A 19,656-nucleotide genomic window follows, 5' to 3' on the forward strand; every position below is an offset into this window, starting at 1 on the left:
GGGCTAATAGTGTTAACTTCAGCAAGTTGCACAAAGGTTATAGAATACGGTGGCCCAATGCCCGAGGACAGTGGTTTTTAGATTCGGGCAACTAAAAATTACTTTTTGCGATCCCGATGGCAACTGGTGAATAATAATAATAATAATAATAATAATAATAATAATAAATCTACAACGCTACGATCGTACGAAAACAAAAGAAACATCTGGAAGTCAGTTCTTTCGATTTGCAAGCATTAAAGAAACTGTTTTATAAAACGTTTTCTTTTGTATTTTGTTTTAACTTTATGTTTGAGCTAAACATTATGTATTTAAAATATAATTTCAGCGTAACTTTGAGGTAACCGATCAGGTAATTCACAGGTTATGCAAATATAATTCATGTAACCAAACAATTGGTTACCTAGGTAAAAACCACGTGAACTGACTTCCGGTTACCTCAGATTTCGAAATATTGTCCCCTGTAATGTTAGTTCTAAGTTATGCAAAAATATGGAGTTAAACCATATAAAAATAGCTGTTAGGTAGTCTTACAAATATTAATAAACATTGTTCTAGCATTCTAGCATTTTGTTTAATTCAGGCAAAAATAGGCCTGCCCCATCCCCTTACTTACAAATATGTTAACCCACAGAATAACTTCTTGAACGTCTGTGTAAGTGACGATTCAAACAATAATATAAATACTGGAAATGAAAAGCACAAAAATGTTACCAAAATGTTTGAGTTAAATAATGAGTAAGTGTAAATAATAACAATAACAGATGATGCATAACTATTATTACAAGCAATATTACAGAAGTAACTGCATCATTTTCATACACTATTTGTTTCAGATATGTTCTACTGGTATTTGTCCCACTCTTCATAACATACAGATGTACATATACGTTACATTTGAGTCTTGACAGCAATAAAAGACTAGAATTCCTCAGAATTAAATATATTGCTAACCTTAAATTTATTCTGTGTCGCTCATACATATAGTTGCATCCAGAGATATTTATCCCAATGCACGTTACAGGCAAATCAATTAATTTTTAAATTTTAATTTAATAAACTTTTAAATTGCTTTAAAAACTTTCAGATGAATAAAGATGTACATAACTATAAAACAGAATTTGTACCGTGCCAAAAATGGGCATATATTTGAAAACTTGATATGAATTCGAAAACTTAATATTGAGCTAAATGCTAATCAATAGTACTTTAATTAAAAATTAAAATTTTGAAATAATGTCTTAAACATGCATCGTGATAACATCGTAACAAACTTGAACAACATTGATACTTAACTTCATCAGTAAATGACGACTTTCATTGTTTCAGCGAAAAATAAAAACACAGGATTAAACAAAAACATTATATGGGATACTGGGTTATTGAAGTCTGATAGGCATAGCTATAAACCAAGTTTCAATGAAGTAGGACTAACAGTTTTTGAGAAATGGGGCTAAACATAAATTTAACGTTCGAGCTACGTAAATGTAAACGTTGACACTGCATGTCGCTGACATTGCCAGAAACGTAATAGATATATATTTCTTTTTACCTATGTTAAAAAAACCACACACATTTTTCTCATGATTTATCTACTCTAAAACATTATATTTTGTTATTTTGTTATTTTGCATCATTTGTGATACAACTTTCCATAAACAACTTCGAAACATTTTATAAAAACAAGTTTTAGAACATTCTAGGGTGCCCATGAAATATGTGCTCTATATAAAACTTACAATGGATTACGCAGAGCAGATCACCATTTCATAACTTCTAAGATGATAAACTTCAAATAAAAAATGGTTTAACAAGGATAGCAGAAAAGTGAATTCACCTTGATAAAAAATTTCAGCCTTGCCTCCCTGATTAAAATATCGAATGAGAGTTAATGGATACAAAAGACAGAATGACTGTTCTTGCTACATGACAAATGTGGCACCAAATAAGTGTTTTTGTAGTGGAAGATTGCCGAAACAATAAAAATAAAGTGTTTTCATTACTTACATAAAATATAACTTTAATTGTTTGTATCAAACATACAAATGGATACTGGTATGGGACACAATAGAGGCTGTTAAAATACTTGTTAAATTACGTGACAAAAACTTACTTGACTGTCACCATACACACTACATGTCCATATAGATGTTCACTAGTGGGTAATAAAATATAATGTAGAGTAAATCTTACCTGACTGTCACCAAAGATACCTACATGTATATCATCACCAGGAGCAGTGTTCGAGATTAACTGTATCCCGATATTCCGGGGATACCAGAATTTGATTTTGGATATCAGACTTCAATAACCCAGTATCCCATATAATGTTGTTGTTTTTGTTTAATCCTGTGTTTTTATTTTTCGCTGAAACAATGAAAGTCGTCATTTACTGATGAAGTTAAGTATCAATGTTGTTCAAGTTTGTTATGATGTTATTTATGAATTTCATTTAAGTGGGATACTAAATTCTCAGGTGGGATACCAGATTTTGAAATGTTAGTATCCAACTGGGATACTGCACAAATTTATTAAATCTCGAACACTGAGGAGGGTAATAAAATATAAAGTATAGTGAAACATACTTGACTGTCACCAAACACACTTACATGTTGATGTTCACTGGGGGGTGGTGGGTGGTAATAAAATATAAAGTAAAACTTACATGTGTACTTGACTGTCACCAAACACACTTACATGTTGATGTTCACTGGGGGGTGGTGGGTGGTAATAAAATATAAAGTATAGTGAAACATACTTGACTGTCACCAAACACACTTACATGTTGATGTTCACTGGGGGGTGGTGGGTGGTAATAAAATATAAAGTAAAACTTACATGTGTACTTGACTGTCACCAAACACACTTACATGTTGATGTTCACTGGGGGGTGGTGGGTGGTAATAAAATATAAAGTATAGTGAAACATACTTGACTGTCACCAAACACACTTACATGTTGATGTTCACTGGGGGGTGGTGGGTGGTAATAAAATATAAAGTAAAACTTACATGTGTACTTTACTGTCACCAAACACACTTACATGTTGATGTTCACTGGGGGGTGGTGGGTGGTAATAAAATATAAAGTAAAACTTACATGTGTACTTGACTGTCACCAAACACACTTACATGTTGATGTTCACCAGAGGGTGGTGTGTTTGTAATAAAATATAAAGTAACACTCACTTGACTGTCACCAAACACCCAGGACATGTTCACACTTGGAAACGCACAATCAATGACGGTGCTGATGTTAAAATCTTTCTTAGAGTTAATCTGTTCTTGTGAGGGGAGGGCATTCGCAACATTGATTGAAGAGTTGGTCACGATAGCTGAAAACATAGTACAAGAAAATTAATTAACATGCAATTAATAGTGCCATCTAACTCAGACAATGTAAAATGTTAAATCAACTGTCATTATTAAATCAGAATATAACAACTTTTTAAAATTTCCATTTCAAAATATTGCTATATTTAGAAAAAGATTTTGATTTTCATTATTATTTATACTTACCTAGTGCTAGCACAACCAATGTGTTATACAACCTGAGTCATCTCCTCGATTGCAGAATGATCTTCCCTTGCTGGATATATATCCATATCCACACATAGGCAGAGCATCACCCTTGATTCAAAGTCTGGAATAACCAAATCAAGAGCAGATCTTCTAATGACTTGGTTCTGCTAGCACTAGGTAATATAACTTAAGGTGTAGAAGCATCACGAGGGGTTTATGGATTTTGATATCCTCTATATGCTCTTGTACCCCAAATTTATCTTGCCAACATCTTTAATTACAAGATTGTCTTCAAACACATCCAGGTGCATTAATAATGTTCAAACAAAAAACATTTCAATAGCAATGTCATGTACCCAGTTTAGTGTTATTGTAAGGAGATGTAAAGTGATGACATTGGAATACTGACGTCATTCAAATTCAAAATTAGCTGTATTATTACAATGCTTCATCACATTAAAATGCTCGTTCTTCAATTTTGAGTGGTTGGCAAATCGTTTGACAGCCACGTTTTATTTATGTTGGTAATAAACAAATATTTGCATGGAGCATTAATACAATAACAAGTCCGATGTTACAGGATGTTATAAAAGATTTGACTCTGCCCACGCAGGGTACATGTATAAGGGTTTAACCAATGAAATTCGAGTATTTTACATGAAGATAAATATAAATAATAATGCATGAAGATGACAGAATATTTAATTAATCTGCTGCTTGCTTTGGGGGGAAATGGAATTACTATTGTTAAGTCTGGCTCTTTCAGGCAGTTTTTTTTCATTTCGAAAACCCAAAATGTCTCAAAATGTTGTCAAGCTAGACGAATAATTTTGTCACTTTTGTAATCTACTCTGTTGAGTTACATTATTTTATTTTTTTAATTTCTCACATAGATTTTACAAATGAAAAATACACATATTATTTTTATTATTATTATTGAGCGTTTTAGGCAGCGTTTTCTGCATGATGCCTGCCGCCCACCAGTATCAAACCTTGCCATAGGTGGTTATGGGTTGGAAATGTTTTGAATTTCGACACTGCATTTCACATACTTTGACCAAATTTAAACACCAATTTCAAGTATAAAAATGTTTTATTTTTCAAGATATTAGGACACGTAATTTTTGTATCCTCTGGCAGAAACCCTATCATCGACACATACACACACACACACACGCACGCACCACGTACACAACACACACACACAACACACCACACATTCTTCAATTTCTGTAAATGTGTTGTGTCTTCACATGAGCAATCTAAGTAGCAGAACCACAATTTCTGTAGTTTAAAGTTGCACTGTTGCATGTCAAACAACCACACATTCTACGCTGATCATCTTTTGCAATGTAGTTCAATGTTCAGTCCTTTGATTGGTATGTTAAACGTCTTTACCATCCATGCAAAGGAGAACGCATTTACTCATTTCGCCATGACTCCAGAAAACCAGCACGGTTCATTGATCAATTTCCCACTATCCTGGCCATGATCAGTGCACAAGTTGTGTAATGCAGATGTCATTTCTTTTATTTCTTTTTTTTAGAGGGAGGGTGGATTGGTGGTGCAAAATTGATGACGTCATCACTTTCTGTTGCCAAGAGCAATACGATACATATCCCAATACATGGGTAGTGATACGATACATATTAACAGATATGAGTAGATTTTTACCATTTTTAAACATCGGCGGCCATTTTTTAAATGTCATATTTAGACCCTCTTTGGTGGTCCAATTTTAGTCAACGTTCAATGTTTTTCTCCAGACCTTATGCTACTTTAGAGAAAACCACCATAAAACATTGGGTTTTTTGCAAAAAAAATTGGGGGGTATGTGACTTACATTTAAATTGAGACAAAGCTATGTCATGATGTCATTTTGTTTATGTCATGACATCATTCTTCATGTCATGACATCATATGGAACACTTCTGTTACCTTCGGGAATTATACCTTTAGTAATATAATGAATATTTATCAATTATTGACCGTCATTGAGGGCAATATCATGTTTTATGGACCGAAGAAAGAATTGACTGCAATTATTTTTTGGTTCATGCAAGTATGAACCGAAAAAATGATGTGCACGCTTTTGTATGACCCGCTACACGGGATCATAAAGTGTGCAAATAGTTTTTTCGGTTCATACTTGCATGAACCAAAAAATAATTGCGGTCAATTCTTAAACGTAATCTTCATACTTAAAGTGGTGAGAAATTGTTGAATTTAACAGATCTGAGTAGATTTTAGCTATTTTCTAACATTGGCGGCCACGACACTTTGCATATTGCTTGAATCTCATTAAAATGGTGGTATTTAAGACATGTTACACTTAACATCTTATATTCAACATATTTCCCATGGACCACTAATCGTTTGCCTAATTGTGCTTATAAGGTGTGTGATTTATTACTTGCCTAATATTTTTAAACGTGAAGGACTGAAGTAATTTGTGTGATAGTGTGAGAATAATTACTGCTCTTGGAATTAAGCTTGTTATGACTGGCTGCTTATCCACCTGCAGTCACAACGACTAACAAAAGAAGAGAAAACGTGTCATGGTACCGTTGGTGGACATCCATATTCATGACCAAACAATGTATTATCAAGAAGAGACATTTTCATGACTCCTGTTTATAATGTTTTTAACATATTTTGTTTTCATCAGTGTAATTAAATTGCATTGGGATATAATATAATATTCTATGAAACTACCCATACAGTTTCTGTGGCGTTCTTCAAAAACCGAATATTGTGATGTCAGGAGTTTGAGAATTTCAGCAAACTTCCATAAATTGCTAACGCAGGTATATATACGAAAGTAGACGGTGGTCATGAAGGAAATAGCTGGACACATTGAACGATGGAAAAGAAGCTGGTTAGAACATTACCATCAAACACATGTATTACGACCTAAGCAGTAGTTAATAATGAAACTAACGATACAGAAATTCACTTCCTCGCCTAACGATAAGGTTTCTGTCTAACTCGCAAACAAATCGGAACAGCGAGTCCAGTGTTATTGTCAGATGGACATAGTGTAACGGACACAATTTCATGTGTAATTTAATAGTTACGATCGATTATCTACCTGCAATTGTTAATATTATGCACAACCATTAAGCATTCCATGGTGTGTGTGTGTATATATACTGAAAAAAAAAAGAAACTTCCGATTTGTACATATAGTATTTGTTGTGTTAAAGAATTCATTGTGTAATGAAATTATATTGGTAGTATTAGCCTTGAGCTTTTTTATCAGGATTCATGAATTTTATCTATTATTTTTGCACTGTTAATCGTCGACAACGTGAAATTCAATTTGCACGTGCATGCATGGTTCGACATGTCCCGTGTAGTATTCGGTCAATTTGTTTTACTTATCTTACTGACATTGTTGTCAAGTGAACGAAAACGCTTCAAAATTTGTAAAAAAATTTAAAGTTTTTTACATTGTAGCATTTTTAGTACGTATGCCAAGAATACCCAATAATTTATGCGAACAGGCGATTGGCATGCTTGATGCTGGCATGTCGACAGAAGATGTTGCAAGGCATGTTGGGAGTTCTAGTCGAGCGATACGAAATCTTCGATTAAGATTTCGAACGACAGGAAGCACCAACGATTTGCCACGTCGTGGACGTCCGCATGTTACAACGCGTGGTCAAGACCGCTATATCATGAACACGCATTTGCGCAATCGATTCCAAACTGCCACTGCTATTGCTGCTAACACACCTGGGCTTCATAATAACCAAATCAGTGGGCAAACTGTTCGTAATCGTCTGCGGGAGAACGGTTTACATGCACAACGTCCTTACGTCGGATGCGTTTTAACGCAATGTCATCATCTAAATCATCTTAATTGGGCACGTGTACACACTCGTTGGATACGGCGACGCTGGAATACCTTTCTTTTTTCGGATGAATCCAGATTTTCTTTACAACATGGTAATGACAGGGTGCGCGTCTACCGTAGGAGAAATGAACGCTATGCTGACTGTTGTGTTCTTGAACGAGATCGTTTCGGGGGTGGGGGTTGTGTCATGGTCTGGGCAGCCATTGCCCATGGTTATCGTTCACCACTAGTCGTCATTGATGGCAATTTAAATGCTCAATGTTACCGCGATGACATTCTCGCTCATCACGTCATTCCTCTGTTCCATAACAACGCCAACATCTCGATTTTTCAGCAAGATAATGCCACCTCTCATACAGCTAGAGACACTATAAATTTTCTTAGGACAAATAACATTGATTTTACTGATGACTGGCCTGCTAAAAGTCCTGATCTCAACCCCATCGAGCATGTCTGGGATATGTTCCAACCCACCCGCTAACGTCAACGAAAAGCTTAATTTCTTTGTTAAATAACCTTGACAAACCGTAATAACAACAAACTCAGCTCACCACCTGGCCGGAAATAGCGTGACCCTATTTCTCCCGTTATGCAACATTGCGATCTCAGACCAGACATTCTGGCTTTCGGCTAATTAGACCTTGATTGGTGTTATTTGTATCGGTCGGTGTTGTCCGATTCTATCGCACCTCAGAAGCTTAATCGCATTTTAGATCTTCACTATGAGGTTGGAAAAAATCTTGTTGAACATTTAGCATATCCAAAGACACAAATTAAAAGTAGCACACTCATTGTCACATTTAGATTGTAATTTAAAACCCAACTGCATAGATTTGCAATGCATGTACATGTAGTTAGTTATTTATTTCATAGATACAGATACACACGTGCACGCAGAAATTTGATCTCTGTAAAATGTCTCATCGACCCCAAGCAAAATGTAGGTGAGTTGAACTTTCGTTAAAAACCAAAATAGATTTAATACGGGCTGCCGAATCTGGTACCAAAATTAAACCAACTAGGTGAAAAATTTGGAATCGACACTTCGACAGTATCTGTCATTTTGAAGAAAAAAGAGGAATATTGTGTTAAATATGAAAAGAACAATGGAAAAATGAGATGTCAAACTGCGTGCAAATACGACGAGCTGAACCACCTGATGTGGAGATGGTTCTCACATGCCCGAGCCAAAAACATCCTGATTTCAGGCCCCATCATTAAAGAAAAAGCACTGAAATTTGCTGGTGATCTACAGCTTGAAGAATTTAAAGCTTCAAATGGGTGGTTGGAGAGTTGGAAAGGCAGATTTCAATTCTCAGCTTTAAGGTGAATGGAGAAAGTGCAGGTGTGGATTTCGACATTGTCGACGACTACAAGGAGAGAATTTCTGAAATTGTGGCAGGTTACGAACTGAGGAACATATTTAATTGCAACGAAATGGGACTCTATTGGAGAACACTACCAGACAAAATGCTATCGGCCAAAGGAGAATCTAATAAAGGCATTAAAAATTCCAAAGAGAGATTAACGGTAATGTTGGCATGCAGTGCCACCGGGGAAAAGCTGAAGGCTCTTGTGATTGGTAAAGCAGAAAAACCCAGGTGTTTTAAGAACGTTAATGTTGAACGTTTACCCGTTACATGGGAATTCAATCGCAAGGCATGGATGAATGGAAGGTTATTTGAAAGGTGGATGAAAAGTGTGAACAAAGACACGAAGCAACAGGGAAGACAAATCTTGATGTTTCTGGACAATGCCACGTCACATGGAGAAATGGAACTGTCTAATGTAAAGCTCAAATTTCTGCCACCGAATACGACATCTGTACTCCAGCCTTTAGATCAGGGCATAATTTGAGCATTTAAGGCCAGATACAGGAAACATCTGCTGAAGAGTTTGATTGCAAAGATTGACAGTGCTGAAACCGTTTCACAACTCTGCAAAGAAGTGACCGTTCTTGATGCAGTTCACTGGACACTATTACCAAATGCTTTAACCTCTGTGGATTTCCAACAGTTACCGGCTCCGTCGACAACGACGATGAGGATGACGTGCCACTGTTTCAACTTGCGAGAGATTTGCGAATGAATGTTGATATTAAAAATTTGGCAACATTCGATGAAAATGTACCAACTTAAAATCCAAACACAAACTGGGAACATGACTTGGTGAACAGCTACATAACAGCAAAAGAAAAGTGCCAAAGTGACGACAAAGCTGAAGAAAGTGAAAACAGCGGTGCAGAAGGCAGTGATGCAGAAGGCAGTTGGATATCTTACAGTGACTGTTTAGGACTGATTAAAAAACTGAGAAATTTCGCTTTGGCTAAAGATGAAAGATTCTTGGATGAAATCATGAAAATGGAAACTATGACGACAGATGTTATCCTCAGAAATAAGTGCACAACCTCACAACTCGTTTTCCATTAAACAGTGATGATGACACTGAAGCTATCATGCATATCTGTGCTTTAAAAATAAATTTGCATTAAAATGTTTGTTGTTCGTGTGGGTTTTTTATAGATATATATAATGCAGATATATATTAAATTATTACTGGAAATTCTATTAAAGTTATTACTCGGAATACATAGGGCACTTTTCAAGGTGTAAACAAAATTGGCCGAGATGTTCCGAATCTTTCCGATGTAATTGAAGAGAAGTAACTCTAACGTGTTATGAGTTTCTAAAAAAAAATCACAAAAGTGAATCTTCTGAAAACCGGATCCTGTCGAAACCGGACATATTCAAAGGTAACGTGGTGATCCGGTTTTGCCAGTTTCCACTGTATATATATATATATATATATATATATATATATATATATATATACATATATACACACATACATATATACATATATATACATATACACACACACACACATATATATATACATATACATATACATATACATATACATATATATACATATATACATATATACACATACATATATACACATACATATATACACATGTATATATATACACACACATGTATATATGTACACATGTATATATGTACATGTACATACACATATATATATATATATATAAACTGACAATCAAAAGAAAGTATTCCAATTATTTTTTCAAAGTATTAAAAACAACACAAAACACAAGTTGATGCAAATGTTATAATTTGAAAGTATAATAATTTGGCGATAAATAACCACGAGTATACTCAATAAAACCCATAAAATGATAATATCACAGTTCACAACAGCACTAGGGGTGAAATGTACAATTTCATAAAGGGCCACTCATAATGAAGGTGAATAAATTTGACCACAAAGAACATGTGACAATAGCATGTATGTCCACCATGTGCAAGTATGCAAGCATGGACCCGACGTCGGGACAGATTTCCGTCAATGACAATACGGTCTGTCCGCTAGCTGTTGGCCACAGATACCGCCCCAAACCATCACAGATCCACCACCAAACAGTTCAGTCTCCTGAACACAGCACGGAGCTGTTCTCTCTCCTGCACGTCGGTATATCCGAGTCCTGCCATCAGCTCTGAATAACTGGAACCTGCTCTCATCAGAAAAGAGTACATGTTGCCAGTTCCGATGCTGCCAATGTTGAAACTGACGTGCCCAACGTAAACATCGAAGTCGATGTTGCCTCGTCAATGTCATCCCTCTGAATGGTCGATAGGCCCTGATACCATGCTGTTGTAGTCGACGGCATACAGTGTGACGACTGATGACATGTCCAAGGCCAGTCGCTTCAGATGACATCATAGTGAGGAATCTGTTATGTAAGTGTAAGATGCAGAAATGGCGGTTCTCGTTGGCTGTTGTGATGCGGGGTCTTCCACTTCATGGTGTGTCTACAGTCCTGCCAGTCACCCTGTAACGCTTTATCAACCTGGTGATCGTCAATTTTGTGCAATTCAGGATTCTTGCCACATGGGCATAACTCGCACCCAACTGCACCATACCAATAGCTATCTCTCTTTCTTCAGCAATTAGCCTTGCCATGTTCTCTGGTGTTTTACTGTTGACTGAGGCATGTTCTAAGCAATGACACCCTTTTTTATACCCTTATGTGCACGAGTATCATGTTTCTCGTGCAGTATAAATTTGATAAATAAACTCATTTTGCACGTGTGGCATCGCCCAAACGCAGCAATGTGCGACTATTCGTAATTGATTGCATTATAATGAACAATACTGAAAACTATCTAACCTTCCATGAACGTGTATTGTGTTTATTTATAATAAAAATAATTGGTATACTTTCTTTTGATCATAAGTTTATATATATACAGTAGAATCTCATTGGCTCGAACACTGTCGGTGCTTCAAAGTCTGTTCGACCCATCGGGTAGTTCGAACCATGCATTCAGCCGTTGTCGGGTGCTTCCGTGACACAAAAACCAATCGGAACACCTCGCATATTTCTGTAAAACTGGCTTGGGCGAGATGGTCCGATTGACTCACCGTTAAATAAACAAATAACAAACACACTGGTAGTCTGTGTTTATAAATATTTATTAATTTTTAAAAATCGTTCTTTATTATGCTGTTGTAGAATCTTTTGCGACATTTTGACAACGTTGAGAAAAAATTAAAGTGCATGAAGCAGAGGCGGAGGCCCTTTACCTGTTATTGTTGCAATCACTACATTACAATGATCTCTTCTGTATTTCAAGTTAAAAGCAAAATATGCCGACGCTCATGCGTAGAGTAGCGATTAAAATGATTAAAGTAAACCGGCGAGGCCTGCCTAGGCTAACCAATTGATTGGTGTCACATGCAAGGTTCATTCAGGTAAGGATTATCGTAGTACAATTGTCTGTACTAGAAAGATAATTACCAATAGGTGCTAAATAAACAACATGATAAGCCGGCATATGATCTAGGATTAATTCGTTCCACTTCCGAATTTATAATAACTTACTTTGTGACCGACGTGAAAAGGTCGATGAAAAATACATAAATAATTTTTGGTATTTCTTCGGATAGACTTAGTCGTTCGAGCTAAATATGTTTAATTATACAGTTCGGACCAATAAACTGGTTCGAGAGAAAGCTTCTGTTCGACCCTAGGGGTATTCGACCAAACTGCACCAAAATAAAAGGGTTTAATAGAGAGAAAAAATCAGGACATTGTTCTTGGTTCGAGAATACGGGTAGGTTCAACCGTTGGGCGTTCGAGCCAATGAGATTCTACTGTATATATACTCTTCAAAAAAAGAAACGCATAAGGGTACAAATGGGTTATAACTCCGATTTTATGTTTCCTGCCGGTTCATGCTTTGTGAATATAAGGTCATTGCATGTCCCAAACACATTCCCACGGTTACATTCGATAAAACGCAGCTACTGTACAATAAAGTTCCAAAATGTGAATATTCGCAAAAACGCAGCCACGTGCAAACCATGTCACCACTGCACGTGCGTTGTCTGCACGTGCAACATGAACACCGACAGTATAAAAGTGCAGGGTGTTCGCTTGCCTGGCCTCTGTATCTGGCCGACAGTTGACAATCCAGGACATGCCACGTCTCAGTGAACCGCAGAGAAACAATGCCATCGGCCGACTAGACGCAGGCGAATCCAGAACGGCCGTTGCCAGGGCATTCCATGTGTCCCCAAGCACCATCTCCAGACTGTGGGACCGTTACCAGCAACATGGATCAACACGTGACCTCCCTAGATCCGGTCGACCACGGGTCACTACCCCCGGGCAGGACCGCTACATCCGGGTACGCCACCTTCGGGAACGATTGACTACTGCCACCTCCACAGCCGCAGCAATACCAGGTTTGCGCAGGATATCTGACCAGACCGTACGGAACCGCCTACGTGAGGTAGGAATTCGTGCCAGACGTCCAGTTCGAGTTGTCATCTTAACACCACAACACCGTCGACTCCGACTGCAGTGGTGCCAGATTCATCGACAATGGCCTCAACTGCGATGGAGACAGGTGTGGTTCAGTGACGAGTCCCGATTTCTGCTCCGACGTCATGATGGAAGATGTCGCGTGTATAGGCGTCGTGGTGAACGTTATGCGGCAAACTGCGTGCAGGAAGTGGACAGATTCGGCGGGGGTAGTGTCATGGTGTGGGCAGCCATCTCACACACTGGCAGAACTGACCTGGTCCACGTGCAGGGCAACCTGAATGCACAGGGCTACATTGACCAGATCCTCCGGCCACACATCGTTCCAGTTATGGCCAACGCCAACGCAGTGTTCCAACATGACAACGCCAGGCCTCACACAGCACGTCTCACAACGGCTTTCCTACAGAACAACAACATTAATGTCCTTCCTTGGCCATCGATATCACCGGATTTGAACCCAATTGAGCATCTATGGGACGAGTTGGACCGACGCCTCCGACAGCGACAACCACGGCCCCAGACCCTGCCCGAGCTGGCAGCAGCCTTGCAGGCCGAGTGGGCCACCATCCCCCGGGACGTCATCCGTACTCTGGTTGCTTCAATGGGCAGGCGGTGCCAGGCAGTTGTCAACACACGCGGAGGCCACACCCGGTATTGACTCCAGATGACCTTGACCTTGGTGGTGTGTCCTATCACTTACTCACAATGGACTAGAGTGAATTGTGAACAATCCTGCAACATTTGGTAATTATCGGACTCGCCATTCAATAATTAAATCAATTCTCCAAATGTTACGACAATGTGGTTTTGCGTTTCTTCTTTTGAAGAGTATATATACATCGGTCTACAGGCTGGTAGGTACTGGGTTCGGATTTCAGTCGAGGCATGGAATTTTTAATCCAGATACCAACTCCAAACCCTGAGTGAGTGCTCCGCAAGGCTCAATGGGTAGGTGTAAACCACTTGCACCGACAAGTGATTCATAACTGGTTCAACAAAGGCCATGGTTTGTGCTATCCTGCCTGTGGGAAGTGCAAATAAAAGATCCCTTGCTGCCTGTCGTAAACGAGTAGCCTATGTGGTGACAGCGGGTTTCTTCTAAAAAAATCTGTGTGGTCCTTAACCATATATCTGACGACATATAACCGTAAATAAAATGTGTTGAGTGTGTCGTTAAATAAAACACTTCTTTCTTTTTCCAGCTGTGGTTTTGTTCCCGTTGTTGAAAGCTCCCTTATTCGTAAATATTCCTGCAACCTAACCTTTGTAATCTTTTTTGGAGGCACATTTTCATCACTGATCCAGGAATTTATATCATGATCATCCATGTTTGTTCAAACCGGAACGCGCCAGAAGTAGGGAGTGGTTAGGGACGTAACTCTGCCTATTTTTGTTTTCGAATTTCTAATAGAGGCTATGGCTGAAACTCAGTCCCTTTAATTTCCAAACAGCATATGATTTCGCGCATGTAGCAAAACGATCACAGGGCTCAACCTGGATCAAAAATACCTGTAGCCAAAATATTAGCCAAATGGAATTTTTATTAGCCATATTGAAAATGTTTTAGCCAAATTTGTTTTACGCAGTACTGTATAGAGTATTTATATATGAATATGAAAATGTATCTTTTTCAGCTAATTGTGTACAAACTGGAATAAACAGGAATAACAAAACTTCAATGGGGGTAGGGGCAGTTAATATATTACTTCGAGTTTTTCAGTGGGGGTGGGGTTGGGATAGGGTTATGCAATATCTTCAGGTTTTGAAGCCAGTACCCCATACACCCACCCTTTTTTAAGTGACCCATCAATTCCCTACTCCAAACAATTTCATAATTTGTGCCATGTTGTTGCTGTTGATTTCAGCATTGTGTTAAATGCTTGTGATTTCTGCTTACAAAATACCTCGGCTAAGAATGCCGACTTCACAGTACTCCATTTATTAAACATTTAAAAAAAAAATATTTAAAATCCTGCAATAAAATTAAAATTTGTGGTCTTTTTAAAATTCAGCTAACTTATTAAATGTCACCTCACAGTCTTACAAATTTATATCTAAAACTATCTAACAAATATGATTATTGTAAACTAATTTTATTTAGTGTACATTTAACTGCAATTTGTATAATTTAAATACTGCATGTTCATTTCCGCCGATCGCGATCTGCATGCGGTGCTTTCGACCATGGGTGCGAAATTAACAAAGACAAATAAGGAATAAACAAAAACTGCAGTTAGGTATTCATTGATGCAAATAACTATTGTTTTTCTACAAATTTACATTTGTTTTCGCTCGGTCTGACTGAACTCGGCCCTTGAGATGGCCTACATGTCTTTCGGCCCTGAACTGGCATGTGTATTCGAATTGACACGCATTGACGGTCTGTTTTTATTACTTTGGTTCAAAAATTTTACAAAGTAAAAATAAGGAATAAACAAAAACTGCAGTTACGTATTCATTGATGTGAATAACTATTGTTTTTCTACAAATTTACATCGATTTACTTTTGCGTAATCGTATTGTTTAATGTCCACAACGATGTTTCTTGACACGCGAGTGTCAGCTGACTGAAGCGTGACGTAAATTCGCACTAAGAGGTGTCCTCGGTTCAGCCAACGAACGTTCTAACGTTCGTGAACTATTGGTGTTCGTCGTGTCCATTTGGTTTAACGTGAAGCGCACAATCCAGTCTAACGAACGTTTTGTTTTCGCTCGGTCTGACTGAACTCGGCCCTTGAGATGGCCTACATGTCTTTCTGCCCTGAACTGGCATGTGTATTCGAATTGACACGCATTGTCGGTCCGTTTTTATTACTTTGGTTCAAAGATTTTACAAAGTAAAAATAACAAGTTACAGATCTTCCAGACATTGCTGTCATACATGTTGAATGCATGCCGTTAAAATTAATAACCGTGATTATTAAAATAAGCAAACATTATAAGGCCTACGCTGTATTCTGCATGACACAGTTTCTTGTTACCGGTCGCGAGATCGCTATTACGCTAATTGAATATTTGGTAGTATTATTATGTTTGAGGTGTCGGATAGATTATGTAACCGTTTGTTCACATCAGAAGACAGAAAATGGCTTAGCCAAAATTTTAGCCACTTGCAAATTTTATTAACCATTTTTGTAAAAATTAGCCAATGGCTAATTTGGCTACCGACAGCGCGAGCCCTGGATCAAAGGTAACGTGCAACTATGTTACAAAACTTTTTCGAGACTTCTAAAGACAGCGCTGATTTTGTAGCACTGCAATGCCGACTTTATATCGACTGCAATGCTGATTTCAAACAGATACAATATAGGCTTATTTTCTTGCAAAAACTGTGATAATTTTTTTTAAAGATTTTGCACGAACGATCCGTTGTTTATGTTGATATTAGTTTTGCATAACCGACAGACGAACGACAAAATCGTTTGTGCCAAATTTTATGCCCTGAAGTGTTGTTCAACCCATCAATGCAGACTAAAATTGCTTATTTAAACAAACAACTTCTTGTACCTTTTTCAATTCATTTATTTGCCAAAGAAATTGCATAGAGGGTAATTCCATGAAAAATTATATCTCTGGAGTGAATTCCCCCCCCCCCCCCCCCCCCCCCCGTTATGCCTTTATTTTTCACATAGAATTATTTGTTAATAATCAATAAACCATAAAATACTCTGGTTTTAATTCAAAACTGTGTCATGTGACCTGGCGGCCATCTTTAATGCGTGCTACATGTATTTCCTCCTAAAAATAGAACCCAAATTGCACTGAAATCTTTTTTCAAAAATGTCATTAAAATTGGATGAATTTGATAAAGGCAAGTATTGCATTTAGTTTCTAAGATCTTAATGGTAATTCCCAAACACAAATTAATAAATTTAGAATAGATTTTTATGAATAAAAACTTGAAACTTAAAGCATGACCTTGTTGTGTCAGTTACCTTTTGAAGCTTAATTTTAATATTGCCCTCCTACAGTGCTACCATATATTATATTTTTTATATTCTCTTAGTTGTGCCATGGTTACACAACATGGCAACATAATAATCTAAGTGGGCACACCAAGAATTAAAATTTATTGGTAACTGACATAACTCCACAATCAGTAACTGACACAACACATTAACAAATACATTATTTTCCATTGTTATATTTCTTGGAGGCATAATATAAGATTGTGAAATGTGTTAATTCCCAAACTAGAGTGAGTGCTATAAAAAATTTAACAATAAGATTCAGAATTTTCTTGACCTTTGCACTTGCAAGTTTTATAATGTCTTTATTATCACATCTGTGTAAAACTATAGAAAAACATAGTTTGCAAGAACTGCAAATACTGTCAGTCCTTAGTAGTTAATCTAAAGATGTCTATTTCACTAAAAAATTAAATAATCATGACTCTGTTTTTAAATAGATACATGTATGTAGATAGCAGTTTCACAAGCATCAATGCATATACCCTTACACTTCGAGATATATATTGTATAGCATTTGATGTCAGATGCACATAGAATTATTTTCAGTCCCTCCTGAATTTGCAACATCGTGCAGAATTGTTGTTTGTCCGCGAAAAATCACTTTTCGTGCAGAACACGTGCAGAATTCATAATTTTAGGCCGTGGAATTTGTCTTAAACACCACAAAATGTTCGATGTTTCTGAATTGTAACATTAAACATGGAATTTTAATAGTGTTTACTTTCCATGCAGTAATAAATAGAAACATAAATCATTTGTTTCTTTTTTTTAAAGTTATTACAGGCTGGACTAGTAACCGCCTTACAGTTACTAGTCTGTGTAACCTGTGTTTGGAACCAGACTTTAGTTTCTGTCATTGAATCGGAAATTCTCGCAAGATAGAGCGCAATGGATTGTGGCAAGATGTTCCGATCGTTGCTCGGTGCGTAGGTTACGGAAACCGACGAAGACGGGTTGTAATTACATTTTGACAGATTCCACAAATACGAAATAGGATTCAGCAATTCCATTCTATTTAATATAAAATAATTATATTAACATATAAGCATCGATTGTTGGAATCGTGATGTTAAGCAACAATATTTAAGTATTTATTAATCACAAATCACATTTAACAAAGAATCCGTAAGCGTAAAAACAGGAGGGTTTTTTTCCATATCGTTTCCATTTCAAGTTTTAATGATTCAATCTTCCGGAAGCACCCGTCTGCTTAAAACATAAATCGTCTGCTTTTTCGCGATTTTTAAATAAATCTGTAACATTTTGAACATCTAGTTTTAATTTTAAGTGTTATTTTTCAGTTTTATATGTTGCAGAATTTGCTGCAGAATTCATCAAATTTTACCGCAGAATATGCCAAATTTTACCGCGGAATTTTAAAATGTTTGCAGCGGAATTTTAAAATGTTTGCCGCGGAATTCAGGGGGGAGTGTAGTTTCATTAGATATACATGTATTAATTGTATTGCTTTGTGATATGTCAGACATTGTTTCATTAGCTTAGATTAATATATGTACAGCACCATTTATTGTTAACAGTATCTATGTTAATAATAATTACAGGTAACACAAATTTAGAATTGCAGTTTCATACATGTATAGTGGCAACCCTTACCGAAATGACATATATTTTTCACTTATAAGTGAAGTATAAGTTGTTAATACTTTTCAAGTATAATTAAGTGACTTATAAGTAAACGATTACGATTTTGTATGCAAATGAGGTATCACTTATACAAAGTATATGTGACATATAAGTGAAGTGTTAACCATATACATAAGTGAAGTGTAAGTCATTTGCTTATATTTAACACAGAGTTCAACAAATCCGCTAGTCCGACGCCCGTGGCTAGTGTTTTTTAAGTTCGGGCTAGTGAGAAATGCAAAACCACTAGCCCGCAGGGCTAGTGGTTCCCCCCTCTGCTTATCGCTCGATCGTGGGGGTTTTTCTTTTTTCTTTTTCTCTCGGCTGAAATTTTGTTTAATAAATTTGATTGTGATGTTAGTCGTCGAATAATATCAACAACGCAATCAGTATACAATAATAATCCACTTGAACTAGGTCTGCAAACTGCAGTAGCATGCTATCTCTACATCGTCACAGTTGCAGCATACATTGTTTACTTTTTCCCTATTAAGTTTCTGGCACAGGAAATAAGTCTAATGACATGCGTGTTTTGATTGGTTGGACACGTCACGTGGTAGTTAATCTCGCACATGTTTTAGGCTAAGAACTTGGAAATCACCAATCGCGACGACAGGTTAATCTCAATCAAGTAAACCCCAATTATGCTTTGAATTGAAAAGTGAAAATGGGACAATGACGATGGATCACACTTGACAAAAGACCAAACATATGACACAACATGATTTAAGTGTTTGTTTTATTTTACTATCATACTCGTAAATATGTAATGTTACAAAAATTATATAAAAATCCAGTTAT

At 37.0% G+C, this 19,656-nt stretch overlaps 1 protein-coding gene across 2 annotated transcripts in view; it reads right to left on the reverse strand.

Moving 5' to 3' along the window:
- LOC121386183 overlaps positions 1-19,656 on the reverse strand; it is a 196,997-nt gene that overhangs the window by 102,077 nt on the left and 75,264 nt on the right. For both annotated transcript variants that reach the window (XM_041517008.1, XM_041517007.1), the window contains exon 3: positions 3,189-3,334. In XM_041517008.1, coding sequence (XP_041372942.1) covers positions 3,189-3,334 — 146 coding nt within the window. The remainder of the gene's footprint in view (positions 1-3,188; positions 3,335-19,656) is intronic.

The sequence above is a fragment of the Gigantopelta aegis genome, chromosome 12 (genome assembly GCF_016097555.1).
Source record: "Gigantopelta aegis isolate Gae_Host chromosome 12, Gae_host_genome, whole genome shotgun sequence".
In the NCBI taxonomy this organism is placed as follows: Eukaryota; Metazoa; Mollusca; class Gastropoda; order Neomphalida; family Peltospiridae; genus Gigantopelta; species Gigantopelta aegis.